Source organism: Procambarus clarkii, chromosome 43, assembly GCF_040958095.1.
Source record: "Procambarus clarkii isolate CNS0578487 chromosome 43, FALCON_Pclarkii_2.0, whole genome shotgun sequence".
Classification (NCBI taxonomy): domain Eukaryota; kingdom Metazoa; phylum Arthropoda; class Malacostraca; order Decapoda; family Cambaridae; genus Procambarus; species Procambarus clarkii.
Window position 1 is genome coordinate 26063903 of NC_091192.1, and position 20045 is coordinate 26083947.

Consider the following 20045-nt stretch of genomic DNA (forward strand, 5'->3'; position numbering starts at 1 on the left):
AGTTACCAGTTGCGTTGCTTCTGGGAGTATGGGTTCGAGTCACTTCTGGGGTGTGAGTTTTCATTCGCATATAGTCCTGGGGACCATTCAGGCTTGTTCGCATTTGTGTTCCTCACGTGTGCCCCAAAGAATGAGGTGATTTGGTGAAATGCTATGCCCAAGATTACCATCCGAGTTGCCGTCGGGGAAGTGGCTCAAATAGCCTCGGCTATCACTTCCTTTTGACGGCCGTGATGGTCAAGCGGATTAAGGCGCCCTGTAGTTACCAGTTGCGTTGCTTCTGGGAGTATGGGTTCGAGTCACTTCTGGGGTGTGAGTTTTCATTCGCATATAGTCCTGGGGACCATTCAGGCTTGTTCGCATTTGTGTTCCTCACGTGTGCCCCAAAGAATGAGGTGATTTGGTGAAATGCTATGCCCAAGATTACCATCCGAGTTGCCGTCGGGGAAGTGGCTCAAATAGCCTCGGCTATCACTTCCTTTTGACGGCCGTGATGGTCAAGCGGATTAAGGCGCCCTGTAGTTACCAGTTGCGTTGCTTCTGGGAGTATGGGTTCGAGTCACTTCTGGGGTGTGAGTTTTCATTCGCATATAGTCCTGGGGACCATTCAGGCTTGTTCGCATATATATATATATATATATATATATATATATATATATATATATATATATATATATATATATATATATATGTCGTACCTAGTAGCCAGAACGCACTTCTCAGCCTACTATGCAAGTCCCGATTTGCCTAATAAGCCAAGTTTTACTAAATTAATATATTTTCTCTAATTTTTTTCTTATGAAATGATAAAGCTACCCATTTCATTATGTATGAGGTTAATTTTTTTTTATTGGAGTTAAAATTAACGTAGATATATGACTGAACCTAACCAACCCTACCTAACCTATCTTTATAGGTTAGGTTTGGTTAGGTAGCCAAAAAAGTTAGGTTAGGTAGTCGAAAAAACATTAATTCATGAAAACTTGGCTTATTAGGCAAATTGGGCCTTGCATAGCAGGCTGAGAAGTGCGTTCTGGCTACTAGGTACAACATATTATATTAAATATATATATATATATATATATATATATATATATATATATATATATATATATATATATATATATATATATATATATAACTGAAAACTCACACCCCAGAAGTGACTCGAACCCATACTCCCAGGAGCAACGCAACTGGTATGTACCAGTACAAGACGCCTTAATCCACTTGACCATCACGACCGGACATAATGAGGTGATAGCCGAAGCTATTTGAACCACCCCACCGCCGGCACTCGGATAGTAATCTTGGGCATAGCATTTTACCAAATCACCTCATTCTTTGGGGCACACGTGAGGAACACAAATGCGCCCCAAAGAATGAGGTGATTTGGTAAAATGCTATGCCCAAGATTACCATCCGAGTGCCGGCGGTGGGGTGGTTCAAATAGCTTCGGCTATCACCTCATTATGTCCGGTCGTGATGGTCAAGTGGATTAAGGCGTCTTGTACATACCAGTTGCGTTGCTCCTGGGAGTATGGGTTCGATTCACTTCTGGGGTGTGAGTTTTCAGTTGCATATTGTCCTGGGGACCATTCAGGCTTGTTCGCATATATATATATATATATATATATATATATATATATATATATATATATATATATATATATATATATATATATATATATATATATATATAAATGTCGTACCTAGTAGCCAGAACGCACTTCTCAGCCTACTATGCAAGGCTCGATTTGCCTAATAAGCCAATTTTTCATCAATTAATATATTTTCTCAAATTTTTTTCTTATGAAATGATAAAGCCACCCATTTCTTTATGTATGAGGTCAATTTTTTTTTATTGGAGTTAAAATTAACGTAGATATATGACCGAACCTAACCAACCCTACCTAACCTAACCTAACCTATCTTTATAGGTTAGGTTAGGTTAGGTAGCCGAAAAAGTTAGGTTAGGTTAGGTTAGGTATGTTAGGTAGTCGAAAAAACATTAATTCATGAAAACTTGGCTTATTAGGCAAATCGGGCCTTGCATAGTAGGCTGAGAAGTGCGTTCTGGCTACTAGGTACGACATAAATATATATATATAAATATATATATATAAATATATATATATAAATATATATATATATAAATATATATATATATATATATATATATATATATAAATATATATATATATATATATATATAAATATATATATATATAAATATATATATATATATAAATATATATATATATATAAATATATATATATATAAATATATATATATATAAATATATATATATATAAATATATATATATATAAATATATATATATATATAAATATATATATATATAAATATATATATATATAAATATATATATATATAAATATATATATATATATAAATATATATATATATAAATATATATATATATAAATATATATATATATAAATTATATATATAAATATATATATATATATAAATATATATATATATATATAAATATATATATATATATATAAATATATATATATATATAAATATATATATATATATATATATATATATATAAATATATATATATATAAATATATATATATATAAATATATATATATATAAATATATATATATATATAAATATATATATTTATATATAAATATATATATATATATAAATATATATATATATATATAAATATATATATATATAAATATATATATATATATATAAATATATATATATATATAAATATATATATATATATAAATATATATATATATAAATATATATATATATATAAATATATATATATATAAATATATATATAAATAAATATATATATATATAAATATATATATATATAAATATATATATATATAAATATATATATATAAATATATATATATATATATATATATATATATATATATATATATATATATATATATATATATATATATATATATATATATATATATATATATGTCGTACCTAGTAGCCAGAACTCACTTCTCAGCCTACTATGCAAGGCCCAATTTGCCTAATAAGCCTAGTTTTCATGAATTAAGGTTTTTTCGACAACCTAACCTACCTAACCTAACCTAACCTAACGTTTTCGGCTACCTAACCTAACCTAACCTATAAAGATAGGTTAGGTTAGGTTAGGTAGGGTTGGTTAGGTTCGGTCATATATCTACGTTAATTTTAACTCCAATAAAAAAAAATTGACCTCATACATAATGAAATGGGTAGCTTTATCATTTCATAAGAAAAAAATTAGAGAAAATATATTAATTCAGTAAAACTTGGCTTATTAGGCAAATCGGACCTCGCATAGTAGGCTGAGAAGTGAGTTCTGGCTACTAGGTACGACATATATATATATATATATATATATATATATATATATATATATATATATATATATACATATATACATACATACACACAGACATACATACTGTATGTCTGTACAATGCACATTTACAGCATTGTACAATATGTAATTGAAATGACCAAAGGTTAAGGAACGTAAAAGGTAAAAATGTAAAATGTAGAACTTGCAACACATACTATGAATAACCACAAAATGTGGATTATATTATAATGAATATACTTTACTGTACAGTATTGGAAAATATAAATGTAAATATCAAAGATTTTAACTTAAAATTATATAAGTTAAAATATCAATGACTTTAACAAAGATAAAGATCAAAGATTTTAACACAGATCAAGTTTTTTTTATCAAAAATAAGATAAAAGATTTCAATAAAGATAAAGATAAGATTAAAGATTTTAACAAAGATCAAAGGTTTTAGCAAAAGTAAGATCAAAGATTTTAACAAGCACGGAATACTGCAAGGGGGAATAAATGACTGGATCCCTTAGATTATGAATGGTATCATGGAATAAAGAAAATATTAAGCTGAAAATAGTTGTTTAAAAAGTACATATACTGTAGTACATAATAATTTGTGTGTACAGTAATAGGAAAAGGTATGATAGTATAGCTAGGACAGGTGGAGGATATTGCTGCAAAAGTGAAATACAGAGATGAATGAGGACAACTTTCATTTTCTACATATCCTGCCACAAGGATACTCAGAAAATGTATGTAGATGAAAATGTTTACAGTGGGCTACCTGTAGGTGTCCCTACATGACCGCCCTCAAATGTGTGTTCCTGAATGAATTGGTTTTGGTGATGGATGTTAGTCTTGAATATTGTATTTATTATATTAAACTATAGAACACTAATGCTTAAAAGTTGCAGCACACTGCAACTTTTTAACAGCCCCAGAGGCAACCAATTTATTAAGCTTTACTTTGTAATGATTATTAATCTTTTATTAAAAGCATAAATTTATAAGAATTTACACACTGAATTAAAAATACTACATATGCCCACACATCCCACATTAGTTTGTACGTTACAAGAAATGAGGGCAAACAAATACTTCTAATCAGATTTTATCTTTTTTGTGGCTGGTTCTTCAATTTCCTCCACTTTGGTCTCCTTTTCATCTTGGAAAACTGGTTTGGGTTGATTTTTTGTGTATGCTGGAGTAACCCAGTATGGGTTTTCTTCTGCATCCTTGGCATACTTCAATAAGGCTTCTCTTGGGTCACCTTCTTCATGTACCTTATTACGAAGACCCATATTACGAATGATATATGATGAGAGTGTTGATCCACCGGCTGAAACACGTCCTCCTGACCCGGCTTTTCCAACAGGTAAGTCTGGTTGGCGGGACTTTACAGGATCTTTCCTGTCTCTTTCTTCTAATTTCCGTGTAGACTTGTGTCTCTCTTCACGGAACATTGGCAATGCATGTGGTGTAATAACTTGCTGGGACACTACCACTTCAGCCTGCTTGGAACGCTTCCTGTGCTTACCGACAACTAAAATTGCACCATTATGTGAAACTTTAGGTTCATAAAGAAGTCGTACCTTGCCATCTCCACAACCAAGCATAATCTGGTTTAATCTAGGGTGCCAAATTATTTTCACAATATGACTTGTTCCAACTTCTAGCTCTTTCACAATTTCCCAAGTATTCCGATTATACATTAATAATTTCCCCGAAGTTTCCCCTCTGTTCAGAGAAGTTCCAGTTACTAAAATCTGGTCGTTTGGACTAAATACACAGTCAGTCATTCCAAATCTATTATAAAGATCGTTGGCAATGTGTACGGCTTGTTTTGTATTACGCATATCCCATAATTTTAGAGTATCATCGCCTCCCCTTGTGGCAAAACCTTTGTTGTCGTAAGCAAATACTAATCGTGAAGTGTCACTTCCTCTTGTGTGGGCATTTTTTATATTTAATGTCACATTAACAAAATTCTTGCGGTGATCCCACATTTGTATGGAGCCATCGTCGCATGCACATGCTACCAACAACCCATCTTTGCTGAAGGCACAAGTAGTTGGTACAGTTTTCAGGCCATTTAATGCTCGTGCTTTGATAACATTCTTCTGAGAGTGTGGTTGACTTGTGTGCCACAAACGGCAAGTGCCATCTCTTGCAGATGTCATAAATTCTTCCTTATCCTTTGGATGCCATGCACCACAAGTTAATCCTGCAACGTGCCCTTTTGTTTTTGCCATATCGTGCAAGTACATATCACCCCTGGCGCACTCAAATAATTCTATGCCATCTCTGTCATAGACTTTAGCCTGTGCAGATCCAGGAACAACCAAAACTTTATCACCGGTACAACTGTATTCAACACTATTGACTGGGTAGCCATCAGAAGGACAAAAGGATCTAAATGCTTCTCGTGCTTGATCCATGCCTTGAAAATCCCAATACCTCACATCATAATCCAGACCTCCTGTGACAAGTCTAGTACCTGATGGATCAACAGAGAGCCCGGACACTGTTTTTGTGCCATGTTCCAGAACCAGTTCATGAGTAACAGGAATTTTATACTCTTCTTCATCATCGCTCTCATCATCTTCACTTGCCTTAGGCATGCTTAAACTGGGAGGAAGCGGTGGTCCAATAAAGTCCTCATCTTCACTGCTATCGTCATTTCTTATTGACAGAGAAGATGGTGTTGAATCTTTTGACAAGGGCAAGTCATCTGCCTTACCCTTATTGTCTACTTGCTTGGCTTCCAATTGAAGTTTCAGTTTTTCTGAAAGGTAAAAACAATAAATTTAACTATTGCTGTACTTGCATCCTTAAATTAAAAAAATAAAACAGCGTTGAATGTAATGAAACGCCATTTTCTGGGCGAGTCTTGGAGGCTCCCCGGAGCTATCCATGGCTGATATGGATACCCTAACTATTTTGCATCAGTTGATGTGGGTGGAGTTCTAGGCCTACCGGGGACCACGAGCCAGAACCTGGCCCCCTCACAGAGGCACGGGGAGCAATGGCCCATAGAAATGCACATGTGATTTGGAGCATTCTATATCTGCCATCGACTGGGACAGGCACCCAGAAAGGTAAGCGCCACAAAACAAACCTCTATTCTGGTTAACAACGAAAATCGACAAACGAGTGGACAAAACTCCCCAAGAAAAACGAACAAACAAGCATGACGTCACACGTCACACGCCGCATGTCTGCGCAGCTCCCCCCTCCCAGGAAGGGAAAAGGGGGAGCCCCAGACCCCTGCGCCGGCAATCCCCGCCCCAGTTCCTCAGCTGATGGGATAGTGCATGGTCATGTGGCTCCAGCTCCAGTCTTGTCTCAGTGCTGTGACTTGTTTTCAGTGCTGCTCTTATGGTGGTCGTGTGAGCTGGGAGTAATATTCTCAGGTACTCGGGCTGCATGTGCTTAGGGTCACCTTTTCTGAGTGCCCTGTAAGTACCGCCCTTGGGGCTTGGGGTTGCCTTCCACAAGTCACCTTGGGTCTACCTCTGTTGGCTTATCGCTGCTTGGCGTTTGGCTGCCCCGAGTGTTTGGGGGGTTTTCTCCCTTATTTACCTTGGGGTAAGTGGTAGTTATAGCACTGGTAGAGCGCAGGGTAATGCGTATCTAGTTTTCACCTATAACAGCGGCCGGCTCTGTTCCCTCTGGGTATGTTGTCCACTTGTGTGGTTTTCTTTTATTTTTGTTTTTGCCTGGTAGGGGGGTCTGCCTTGTGTCCCCCCCCCCCTTATATTAGGGTCGTTTGTGTGGTGGCACCCCCTGCTTTGCCCTCACGGGTGGACACGTCCCGTGGGTTCAGCTTTAGCAGTTTGCTTGGTAGTTTGGGGCGCCGGTTAGCAGTGCCCTGCCTGGGATAACCCTTAGCCGACCCAGTCTAGGGGCCCTGGGAAACCCCACAGGGGCTTTCGGGTCCGATAGTGGAGACCCTTGCTTCCCTTCTCGCTTTATGTGAGTTAAGGGTTGCTCTGTCCTTTTGTCTCAGGGTGACTCTCCTTGTTTTTGTCCTCCGTCATGCTGCCTGATGGGTCGGTGACACATTCGACCCTGAGTCCTGCGAGCTTTGTTGCTTGTTCGTGACTCAATTCACCCAGTCTGCTGATGAATTCCCTTGGGTGCAGGCAGCTCGCGCGTTGCAGGGTAGGTTGTTGCAACGCGCTTGAGTTGTCGCTTCCCCAGATGCCCTGAGGCTGCCCCACTTTATGTAGGGACCCAGTTGACCAGACCACACGCTAGAAATTGAAGGGACGACGACGTTTCGGTCCGTCCTGGACCATTCTCAAGTCGATTGAGAAACAACATACTTCAGCCACGTTATTGTGACTCATCGCCTGCATAGGGACCCAGACTTGGGGGTTTTGGTCGCTTCGGCCTTGGTTCCATCCATGCCCCCTTGTTTTTCCCCTTCGGTGGTTCATTTTGTTCCCCCCCCCCTCCTGCTTCTGGCCCCTAAGTATCTGAAGACTTCGGGGTCGGGGCGGTGTTAAGAGGTTTCTGAGACTTGGGCAGTTTCGGGGGTTGCCCCGTCTGGGGTAGCTACGGAGGCATTCGAGTCTGTTCCTCCAGCTGATGCTCCGGGGTCTGACCAGTGGGCCCCTTCTCTTCCAGCTCTCTCGGCTGCCCCGGCTTTTTCTTGTGAGGCTGGGGCTTTGGAGGTTGACTCGGCCCCGGGGCCTGGCGTAGAGGCTCCTGGGGTTGGGGGGGGGGGAGCGGCCTTGGGGGTCTTGGGCTCCATTGGACCCCACCTGGATTTCCGTCCTTCTGAGTGGGGCTTACTGTTGCAAGGAGTGGGGTTTTCTTTTCTCCCCTCTGCGTACGATTTGGACTTGGGTTCTGCTCCTCCCCGGGTTCGGTTTCGTGTCCCTGTGGTTTCTTCGGTTCCGTGTTTCGGAGGTTTTCGGCTACCCGCATCTCTTCGCCTGCGGTGCGGTCGGCCTTTGTGGCTTACCTCCTGCGTGACCCGGAGTTTGCCTCCGTAATGGTTCCTTCTTCGTTCGGGTTTGGATCGTTGTGTCCTTACTGGGTGCGTTGTGCGGTTCTGGGTTCGTCCTGGCATGGAGACGGCTCCTTGTTTTCGCTGGATGCTTGGGACTCGTTCTGTCGAGCCCACACGTTTGAGTGGCGCGAGGCGTTGACGGTGGTCCGGGTTTTCCTGGGGGCGATTTTGCGCATATTAATGAGTGTCTTTTCGCTCCTGCCCTTCTGCGGGATGTTGGTGCAGGGCGGCTCTTTGTGCGGGTTCCTTCCCTGTTGGCTGCACTTGTGGCGGTGGAATTGCGTGCTCGTGGCTTTTTGGTTTCGGTCCTGCATTTCATTTCCCTCCTGGAGCTGTCTTCGGATTGGCTTGCGGAGGATGTAGAGGCGCTTGGGGACATTCCTGGGTCTGGCACCTTGGTTTCTGCTGCTTGGGCGTCGTCTGCCATGTTGAAGCTCCTGTGCCAGTCCTGCGGGAGGCGTTGCTATGGTTTTGTTGTGGGGCATCAGTGCTACCCCTTTCGTTGTCTCCCCTTCGGGTTGTATCTGGCACCTCATGTGTTCACACGCCTTACCCGGGTCGTGGTGGCCCGTTTGCGGCTGTTACGTGTTCGGGTGTTGGCTTACCTCGACGACTGGCTGGTTTGGGCTCCCGGTCAGTCCGCGTGTCTGCTCACCAGGGAGTTGTGTTTTCCCAGCTCGCCGGGTTCAGGTTCCTAGTGAACTGGTGGAAGTCCCGTTGGTTCCCTCCCAGGTTCGGTCCTGGCTGGGTATTGTGTGGGACTCTCGGACTGCTTCCTTGTCTCTTCATCCAGAGTCTCTCCTTCCACTGCGGTCTTGCTTGTGTCTGTTTCTGGGGGGCTCCTAAGTCACCCAGTGGTTGCTCGAGGGTTGTGCGGGAGCCTGAGCTTCGCGATGTTGTTCTACCCACTGGGTTGGGTTTGGCTTCGTCGGCTGTTCTGGTTCCTTCGGAGACGTCCCTTCCGCCTCTCTCGAGATCGCTGGGTTCGATCCCGGGGGCTTTGCGTTGGCTGCTGCGTCGCCGGCTTCATCAACAGGTTTTCGGGGTTCAGTGCCTTGGCGCCTGCCCGAGCCCTCGCTCGTTGTGTTCCCAGATGCTTCGTTGCTAGGCTCCGGCTTTGTGACCAGTGCTCACTAGGTCGGCCAGGGGTGGTGGGGTCCGTCCTTCCGTCAGGTCCACAGCACGGTGCGGGTGTTCGCGGTATGGTTTGCGCTTCGGAGGGTTCGGTCACCCGTGGATCGTCGTTCCGGCTCTATTCGGACTGCTCCCTGGTGGTTCCTTGCCTGAACCGAGGGGGTTCGATGAGGTCCTTGGCTCTTTGGGGTTGGTCACTTCACTGTCCAACGTCCTGGCGGTCGGCCTGTCCAGGTTCGTCCCCTGTCCACGGCATGGTCGGTCGACGCAGGCTCCTTCCTTTGGCTCTGCTGGACGTTCGGGCGTCCGGAGGTGGACCTCTTTGCGTCGGCATGGTCGAGGAGTCTTCCATTTTCCATGGCGCCCCCTCCCGACTGTGAGGCTGTCGGGTTCGACACCTTTCGGCGGGTCTGGTCAAGGTGGGGATTCCTGTACCTCATTTCCCTGGTTTGGCTGTTATTCCTGGTCCTGGCCTGCTTGGAGGCTTCCCAGGGTCGTGTGGTCCTCTTGGACCCGTGGTGGCCGGCTCAGCCGTGTTTTCCGGGGACTGCTTCCACGGTGTCCGAACCCGGAGGTTTTTTCCTCGGCTCCGCCTTTTCTGGAGATCGGGCCAGTCCGGTACGAGTCTGGTTTGCTCTTCTCCACGAGTCTTCGCATTTGGTGTTTTTGACTCGTGTTTCTCACCTTCCCTATGGTGAGCAGATGGCTTCTTTGTTGGTTTCTCACCTGCAGGTTCCTCTCGGCGGCAGTATGAAGTTTCCTGGCGGCTTCCGGTTCTTTTGGCCCTTCGTCGTTGTTCATCGTTTTCGGTTTGGGTGTTGTCCTTTCTCTCTTGGTTGTTCCAGGCCTGTCTTCTGCTGCCTAATACTGTCGCCTCGTATCGTGCAGCGCTGGCAGAGCCGCTGCTGCTAGCTTTCGGTATCGATGTTCCTTCTGCACCGTTTCGCAGTGCTCTTCTTCATGCTCTTCTCAGGCGCAGTGGTTTTTTTTTGCTCCTATGGTCGTGGTCATAGGTTTGTTCGTCTGCAGCCATCTCCCTTTTTTTCTGGCGAAGAATGTGACTGCTGCTTTCCGGAGGGGTCCCTGGGTTGCTGTTGCTTGGGTTATCAGGCCGGGGGTTCACCTTGTGTTGTGTCTGGTTGCGGCCCTCCGCCGTTATCTGCGCGCCACGGCTTCTGTGTCCAGGGACGCGCTTTGGGTTTATCCAGTTTCCCTTCTTCCCTGTTCGCGGGTTCGGGTCTCAGGTAGTCCGCGGGGTTATTAAATCTAGCCAGCCTGCGGTCTATCCCTGTGCCCATGACGTTCATAAGTTTGCTGCTCTAGCTGCCGTCTTCAGCGATAGGTCTTGGGCTGACATTCGGGCACAGGGTTTTTGGCGGTCCTGGCTGCGTGCTCCCTTGTGAACGTTGCTGGGCCCAGTCGGGCCTGTGTTGCTTTAGGTCAGTGAATGCAGCCTGTTGTCTTGACTTCGTGTTGAGGAGTGGAGCACCGACCGCCTCCAGGGTATGTCCCCTTGTTTTCTTAGGTAGTCATTGGTGAAGTATCTCCGGGAAGCCGTAGGAGCTCCCCCCAGAAAACCAGCGTTGAATGTAATGAAATGCCATTTTCTGGGTGAGTCCCAGAGGCTCCCCGGCACCCTCCCGCCCTCCGGTTGGCGTTTTTTTCGCGATTTTGATATCCAGCCTCAGAACTGGGGCGGGGAATTGCCGGCGCGGGGGTCTGGGGCTTCCCCTTCCCCCTCCCAGGGAGAGGGGAGCTGTGCAGACATGCTGCACGGCTCATGTGACGTCATGCTTGTTTGTTCGTTTTTCTTGGGGAGTTCTGTCCACTCGTTTGTCGATTTTCGTTGTTAACCAGAATAGGGGTTTGTTTTGTGGTGCTTACCTTTCTGGGTGCTTGTCCCGGTCGATGGCAGATATAGAATGCTCCAAATCACATGTGCATTTCTATGGGCCATTGCTCCCCGTGCCTCTGTGAGGGGGCCAGGTTCTGGCTGATGGTCCCCGGTAGGCCTAGAACTCCATCCACATCGACTGATGCAAAATAGTTAGGGTATCCATATCAGCCATGGATAGCTTCGGAGAGCCGTAGGGGCTCCTCCCAGAAAAGTCATATGTGTATCTGTTCACAGCTTTAGGACTATACATTAATACTGTATATGGTATATCTCCAGTTTATGTATCAAATCTATTGCTTTCCAATTAATAATATGTGCAATGAAAAAAAAGTTCTTGGATAAGATTTTGTATAAGCCTTTCTGCATTGCAAGGTAGAAAAAGCTTACAAGAGAATGAACAAAGTAAAAATGATTTAAGTAGTGTGAAAAGCAACTTATTCTCTCATGAAAATCTAATGCTCATTTCTCAATTACCAGTTTATATTATTGACATTTTAAATGCACCATGGGGTTTTAGTAATTTACAAAAGAACATCTAGCCCCCTGAGAATGTCAAATTACTTCACAGAATATTTAATATTTACCAATGTTGTTTCTGTTTCTTTCAATGGCAGCTTTACGAGTCTCCTCTGCCAACTGGCTGATGTCAAAATCCCTTGCCTTCTTGCCGAAGCCAGAGAATCCCATGGTGTTTGCCATTTCCTCTGTGGGAGACAAATGTAATCAGTAAATAGTCTCTTAATAAAAATATTATATATATATATATATATATATATATATATATATATATATATATATATATATATATATATATATATATATATATATATATATAGATAGATAGATAGATAGATAGATAGATAGATAGACAGTGGCAAATAGGACACTGGGATTTATTACAAACAAAATACAAATGCAAATATTTATTCAGGTAAAGTACATACATACAAGGTGAGATACAAAAGTTGGTGGATTTATAGATAGAGCTAGTACATACAATGCCTAAAGCCACTATTATGCAAAGCGTTTCGGGCAGGAAAAACACTAAGACTAAAACTTAATACTAATTGAGATTAAAGTATAAATTGTGTTGAGAAAAAATAAGAAAAAAAAAATGAAAGAAAGGGGGGGAGGGAAACATGGCAGAAAAAAAAAAAATACAATTTGGTCAACAAACAGCATTGTTTAAAATCGTTGACATGGGTTGACATTTAGGGGTGAGGTAGGTTACATTGAGTTAATTAGGTAGTACTTAGTTTTTATCTTAAACTGGTTGGGAGAGGTACAGTCTTTAACATAATTGGGAAGGTCATTCCACATTCCACATTCGAGGTCCCTTGATTTGTAAAGCATTTCTAGTTTGACCAAGTCGTACTCTTGGAATATCAAATAGGTATTTGTTTCTGGTGTGGTGCTCATGGGATCTGTTACAACCTTCTAGGAAGCTTTTAAGGTCAGTACTGACATTACAGTTCAGCGTTTTATATATATAAAATACACATGAGAGGATGTGCAGTGACTTAATATCTAACATATTCAGAGATTTGAGTAAGGGTACCGAGTGATGTCTGAGGCCAGAGTTATATATTGTCCTAATACCAGCTTTGTGCTGAGTAATTAGACGTAAATGATTTTGGGTAGTTGAACCCCAAGCACAAATACCATAGCATAGCATTTATCAAAGCATTAGTAATAAGACACCTGATTACACACAGAAATCACAATAGCGTGATGCATCAAATGAACAAATCCACAAGGGCCGCATTCTGTGTGTAATGAAGTAAGAGCGAAGAGGTAGAACAGCCTATTGACGGAGCTCGAGTGTATGGGGAATTGCGTAAAATCCTGGTTTGTATCTCGGAGAGGCTGCAGGGTCCAAATAAGGGCAGTAGAACTTCTGATTGCAATTCTTTACCATGTCGTAGTGCAATCAATTAAGGCAGCGTCTGGGATGCTCTCGGACGTAGGTTCGAACCCTTGTCACGGCCCTTGTGGATTTGTTCATAAGACACCTGATGTTGTTCTTCAGCTATATCTTGCTCTGGTTGGGCTCCATTTATATTATGCAGTTTTGGTTTGTTTTGGTCGCCGTACTATAGAATGGATAAACATTCACTAGAACGCATCCAGCGTAGGATGACAAAGTTAATCCCCCAAATTAGAAACCTGTCACATGAAGAAAGATTGACAAAGCTTAAATTACATTCTCTAGAAAGGCGAAGAATTATGGGTGGTTATCTTGAGATGATTTCTGGGCTTTTTAGTGTCCCCGCGGCCCGGTCCTCGACCAGGCCTCTACCCCCAGGAAGCAGCCCGTGACAGCTGACTAACACCCAGGTACCTATTTTACTGCTAGGTAACAGGGGCATAGGGTGAAAGAAACTCTGCCCATTGTTTCTTGCCGGCGCCTGGGATCGAACCCAGGATCACAAGTCCAGCGTGTTGTCCGCTCGGCCGACCGGCTCCCCGGTCGGGAGCCGGTCGGGGCTCGTAATAGAGGTGTATAAGTGGATGAATGGGCATAACAAAGGGGATATTAATAGGGAATTAAAAATATCAACACAAGACAGAACACGAAACAATGGGTAGAATTGGATAAATTTAGATTCAGGAAAGACCTGGGTAAATACTGGTTCGGTAACAGGGTTGTTGATTTGTGGAACCAATTACCGTGTAACATAATAGAAGTAGGGTTGTTGATTTATGGAACCAATTACCACGTAACATAATAGAAGTAGGATCCCTTGACTGTTTCAAGTGTAGGTTAGACATATATATGAATGAGATTGGGTGGATATAAATCGGAGCTGCCGTGTATGGGCCAATAGGCCTTCCGCAGTTACCTTTATTCTTATGTTCTTAAATCCAGCGTAAAAAAATCATCAGGATAAAGGGAGGGATCTATGACAAGCTACCAGCTTTCCATCCCCATTGAGGCCACTAAAGACAGGGTGGCCCTCAGGTAAATAAATATACAGAACCCCCATAAACACAATCAGCTATTGATATACCCGTACCTTCATTTTCTTCCTTGTCATTTTCTTCCTTGTCGTTTTTGACATTCTTCTCTGGCTGGATTTTGCCAAAAGACCCAAATCCTGTAATACTTGCTGTCTGCTCCTCAGCATCTTCAGCTGTGCATGGTGTTGTTGACAGTTCACTGATGGGTTTTGTGCTACCCAAGCTGAACCCAATTTTTCCGAAAGATATCTTCCCACGATTCATTTTGCTCTGCAAATAGGTAGAGATAATTATAAAGTACTGTACAGTAAATTGCTACTATGCCTCATTATAAAAAACTTTCTAAATTAAATCAACACTCCTACGTTGGTAATTAGTTTATTCTGCTGCATAGCATTTGCTTTTATATTTTTGTATTCTATATTGTACAGCACTGTACTAAATATGGTATAGTATATTGCCAAGGGTTTTACACAATTTTTGTACCTGGATATGGTTCCCTGAGTTCTTCTACTCCCTAAGCCTGGCCTGGGGCCAAGCTTGACTTGTGAGGGCTTGGTTCAACAGGATGTTGCTTGGAGCAACCCACAGGCCCACATATTCACTACTGCCTGGCTTATCCAGCACTTATTGCAGTAAACTGTCCAGTTTTGTCTTGAAGATTCCACTTATGTTCTGGCAATATTTTTTATATTTGCTGGAAGGATATTGAACAACCATGGGCCTCTGATGTTCATACAGTGTTCTTTCTCTGATTGTGCCTATGCCACCTTTATTCTTCACTGGCTCTATTCTGAATTTCCTTACATATCATTTGCTCTAGTATGATGTTATCAGTATAAATTGTTATCGAACCAATCAACTTATCATTGAGGCAAGAAAACAAGTGAGTAATAAACTCCCAATTGTATTTTATTTTTTGTTCACTGCACACCCAAACCATATAAAATGAACCAGTAAAGAAATTTTTTGTGGTAGAAGTAAGGTTAATTTTACTGGATGTCTGGCAGACTGTGCATTTAATAATGCCAGAAATTGAATTGGTCTCATGATTTTCTAGAAAAAGCTTTGAAGCTTTTCTTGCAATTTTAAGGAAAGTACTATACAGTATACAGTAATTTAAATCTTCCATGGGCTTTATGCAGCCAAATTTGTCAATCAACAAAATGATTCATGCGTTGATAAATTTAACAAAACATGCTGTGCTATGTCATTTAATGAAACTATTGTATCACATGAGTGAGATTCAATTATCTGTACGTGGAACAATTGTAAAATATTCATACAGTATATAATTCAATTACCAGAGGCACCAAGTTAAACAGTGATGGATATAAATAAATTGTTCTACTGTACTATAAAACCTTTACCAAATTTAGAGAAACCTCGGGTGACGAGCGGCTCCATCTACGAGCATTTCAGGTAAAGAGTGAGCTACTCACAGAAAATTTGTCTCGACTGACGAGCTTTCGCTCGGTTAACAAGAAAACCATGTGGTGGGAACCATAGCGTTCCTGCTGGTTCTCACAAATTCTCGGATGCCTCTGATGATGTAAATCAATGAAATTTTTTATAAAAGATGCTAATGATACTGGGATGTAAAAGGGTGACTGCTGTAATGTTACAAAACATTGATTTTTTGTTTAGAAAAAAGAAAAAAGAAAAGATTAAAAAATTTGAAAAAAGAAAAAAATGTCAAAAGGTTTGTCAGGTAAACTGCTCCATTTTCTATAAAAAGTAAAAAAATACAAAAATAAAAAAAAAATTGAAAAAAATTAAAAAAAAAGTCAAAAAGGTTTGTTCATTTTATGTCAGGTAGGCTGCTCCATTTTCTATAAAAAAAATTTAATATCATATTGATGTTTTTCGGTGGTGGAATAGATTAATTTTATTTCCATTATTCTTAATGGGGAAATTCGTTTTGCAAGACGAGTGTTTCACATGACAAGCTCGGTGTCGGAACGAATTAAATTCATTTACCGAGACACCACTGTATTACCTGATATTATAAAAACAGTTAGCCCTCACTTTATGTAAGTTTCATACAGTATCAGTAAAATTCACTATTCATGAAATAAGTATTGGGTTTGCTAATTTGTTCTTGTGTTTTATACATTTATTAAGTTATATTCTTGTATCATGGAACCTTCCAAATGATATTGCATTTGTTGCACCTATGAAAAATGAAAGTACAGGTAATGTAATGTTTACTCTCACTTATGTCATTAGTGAGTGCTGACACTGCTTCATCAGTGAGGTAATTGAAGTCACTGCAGATACAACGTTTCCAAAAAGGTCTATTCGGAAGTTGGCATTTTTCCTATACATTTCTCTCTATGTACATGGGTATTTTTTATATTTGCAATGTAAACTGATAGTAAGGGGAGTCGCCCTATTTCCAAACCTGCTCGAAATTTAACCTAAACTAACCTACATAACCTGATCTAAAATAAATCCAGAAAAGTGTGTATTATTAATAATAATAATTGTCATTATTATTATTATAATAATAATAATTTTAATAATAATAATAATAATAATAATAATAATAATAATAATAATAATAATAATAATTCATTGTGTCGGGGGACAAGAAACCAAAGTGTATTCATACACGTTAGGCTTATATTGAGGCCCCACCCCCCCAAGGTTGAATTACTGACCCCGCCCAGGATGCAACCCCACAACAAGCTGATTAACTCCTGAGTACCTACTTACTGCTAGGTGAACAGGTGCATCAGGTGAAATTCAAACCTGAAATTCTCTATTGTGCATCGAAAATGAATCCGATTGTACTACCGGGACCCTAACAGATTATTATTATTATTATATTCTTGAATTAATTTCCATAATAAAAATACCTGGCAAGTATAATAAAATAATCATGTTTTACACTAATTTACATTTAGGACATTACAGTAATTTAATAAAATCAGTCATACTGACACGAGCTTGATATCCCTCGAATTCATCAGTATCCAACATGTACAGTACTAACAGGCAGTGGAAAGTTGTTAATTAACCATAAAATGAATGTGCTGTTTCTGCAGCCATCAAGATAGAGCATGCAACCAAATCCCTATGCACAAATCATTAAATCAATCTAACCTAACAAGAACAAAATTTAATCTTCTCCAGTCTTAACAAGCAACAGCAACAAAATTTAAACATTGTCATAACAAGAAACAACAAAGAAACCACTTAAAGACCTAATAAAAACAATATCATAACATGCAACCAAAACAACAATAATAATAATAAATAAAAAAAATGCTTTCTTCGTAAGTCCAGGTAGTAGTCGTGTTCATTCTCGACTCACAGTAAAGAATTCTGGGTTCGAATCCCAGGTGGGACAGATATAGTTGGGCACATTTCCTATCACCTAACAGTAAGTAGGTACACAGGAGGTAGTCAGCTTGTTGTGGGGTTGAATCCTGAGTGGGGTCCATAATTCAATCTTGTGGGGAGGGGGAACACCTCGATATAAGCCTAACATGTATGAATGCACTCTGGCTGCCTGTCCCTCAACACAATGAATTATTATTAAATTATTATAAAAATATGCATGCTGTACAAAGAACATAAGACAGGTATATTTAAAGGTATGGGGATTGAACATTAAAATGAAGCCACTAATGTGCAAAGCATTTCTGGCAAAACTTAGATAAAATTCAGATAAAAATTAGGTATAATGGGGTAAACACTAAATAATAAATGAGAAGTAGAGCAATGTATATGAGATGCTCAAGATATATAACAAATGATATATAGTACAATATAAGGAGATGCTGGCCTCGGCCAGGCTCGGGGAGTAGAAGAACTCTCGAAACCCTCTCAGGTAAGCTCTAGATGCTTACTGATGACAGACAAATCATTTAACCATTTAATAATTTAATAAGCATATAAGACTTGAAAGGTATGATGAACGGCATACATTTTAATCAATAAAATTTAAGATAACAGTAAAACATAAAAATCTTTTTTCGACAGGGAAATGTGAGTGAGATTTGTTACACAAAGTTAAGTAGATTTATTTATTTATTTTTATTTTTTTTTATAATACAAGAGTTCTTACATTCTTGTTAAGCCACTAGCACGCATAACGTTTCGGGCGAGTCCTTAATAGATAGACAAAGTGGCCGCACTTACTGGGTGACAGTTATTACTAGTGGTCACTCAGACCATTACCATGCCAGGACCACCACTCCGTGTCCTCACACCAACACAAGAACACTTCAGCGTAAGAAACAAGAGCAGCCCACCAAATTAAATACGTCACTCAACAAGAACAACAAAAACTGTAAACAATGTCTGAGTCGCTTAGTCACAGAATATTTTTAAGTAAGAGAGAGCAAGTTTAACTTATTTTGCCACAAAACATTTCATTTAGTTACAAATACTTGCATAAAAGAGTACATTTACTTAGTTTAAGGATTTTATGTTGGATTAAAGACGTTTGGAGATTTTCAGTTATTATTTTTTTTCAATTTAATCCTAAAGTTTTTCAGTTAAATAACAAAGTTTTTTTCAGTTAAATACTAAAGGTTTTTCAGTTAAATCCTAAAGTTTTTTCAGTTAAATCCTGAAGTTTTTTCAGTTAAATCCTAAAGTTTTTTTTAAGTTTTATCGAACAACGATTAGGGAAAGGATAGGTTCATTAAAAACTGAGACAGGTCAGATGGCGAAGAGACGAGTAGTATTTTTAATATATATTTTATCTCTGTATTTACTAAAGAGGTACTTAACATTATGCCTTCAGGCAAACAAATCTATTTGATTGGGAAAGAAGACAGGTTGACTAGTTTAGCAGTTACCAGGGAGGATGTTATTAAACAAATTATTAGCAGTCTCCGTGGTGTAGTGGTAAGTCACTCGCCTGGCGTTCCGCGAGCGCTATGTCATGGGTTCGTATCCTGGCCGGGGAGGATTTACTGGGCGCAATTCCTTAACTGTAGCCTCTGTTTAACGCAACAGTAAAATGTGTACTTGGATGAAAAAACGATTCTTCGCGGCAGGGGATCGTATTCCAGGGACCTGCCCGAAACGCTACGCGTACTAGTGGCTGTACAAGAATGTAACAACTCTTGTATATATCTCTCAAAAAAAAAAAAAAAAAAAAAAAAAAAAATAGTGAAACTCAAGCCAAACAAATCCCCAGGGGATTTGTTTGGCTTGGCAAGCACCCTGGCAAACTAAGTGTTTGCCAGGGTGCTTAAAGAATGCAAAGATTAGCTTTGCGAGCCATTATCTGCCATATTTAATAAATCATTAGAGTCAGGCAGAGTGCCAGAGTCGTGGAAGGTTACTAATGTGGTACCAATTTTCAAGTAAGGAGGAGATAGATCACTTGCGTCAAACTATCGGCTAATTAGTTTAACGTCTATTGTTAGATGGCAAATTCCTTGGCGTTCTCATTGACCAGAAGCTGAATTTCCAGGGACACATTCTAAATATATGAAAAGTTTTGTCTTTAACATGATTGGGAAGGTCATTCTACATTCTGGGCCCCTTGATTTGTAGAGCATTTCTAGTTTGATTAAGTCGTACTCTTGTAATATCAAAAAGATATTTGTTTCTGGTGTGGTGCTCATGGGTTCTGTTACAACCTTCAATGAAGCTTTTAAGGGCAGGATTGGCATTACAATTCAGCGTTTTAT

General features: G+C 40.3%; 1 protein-coding gene across 3 annotated transcripts; it reads right to left on the reverse strand.

Moving 5' to 3' along the window:
- Nucleotides 1–4337: 4337 nt before the first annotated feature.
- On the reverse strand, nucleotides 4338–18721 carry LOC123755851 (WD repeat-containing protein 70). Of its 3 annotated transcripts, none has more exons than XM_045738744.2 (4): nucleotides 18538–18721; nucleotides 14445–14658; nucleotides 12012–12131; nucleotides 4338–6161 (listed from the first exon to the last, which is right to left on the reverse strand). In XM_045738744.2, the coding sequence occupies exons 2-4, from the start codon at nucleotides 14650–14652 to the stop codon at nucleotides 4477–4479; spliced, it is 2013 nt and encodes a 670-aa protein (XP_045594700.1). In that variant the 5' UTR covers nucleotides 14653–14658; nucleotides 18538–18721; the 3' UTR covers nucleotides 4338–4476. The 3 variants fall into 3 exon arrangements, with proteins under 3 accessions (XP_045594700.1, XP_045594701.1, XP_045594702.1); XM_045738745.2 differs by having other exon boundaries at nucleotides 18464–18704; XM_045738746.2 differs by lacking the exon at nucleotides 18538–18721 and adding an exon at nucleotides 14875–15221.
- Nucleotides 18722–20045: the final 1324 nt, after the last annotated feature.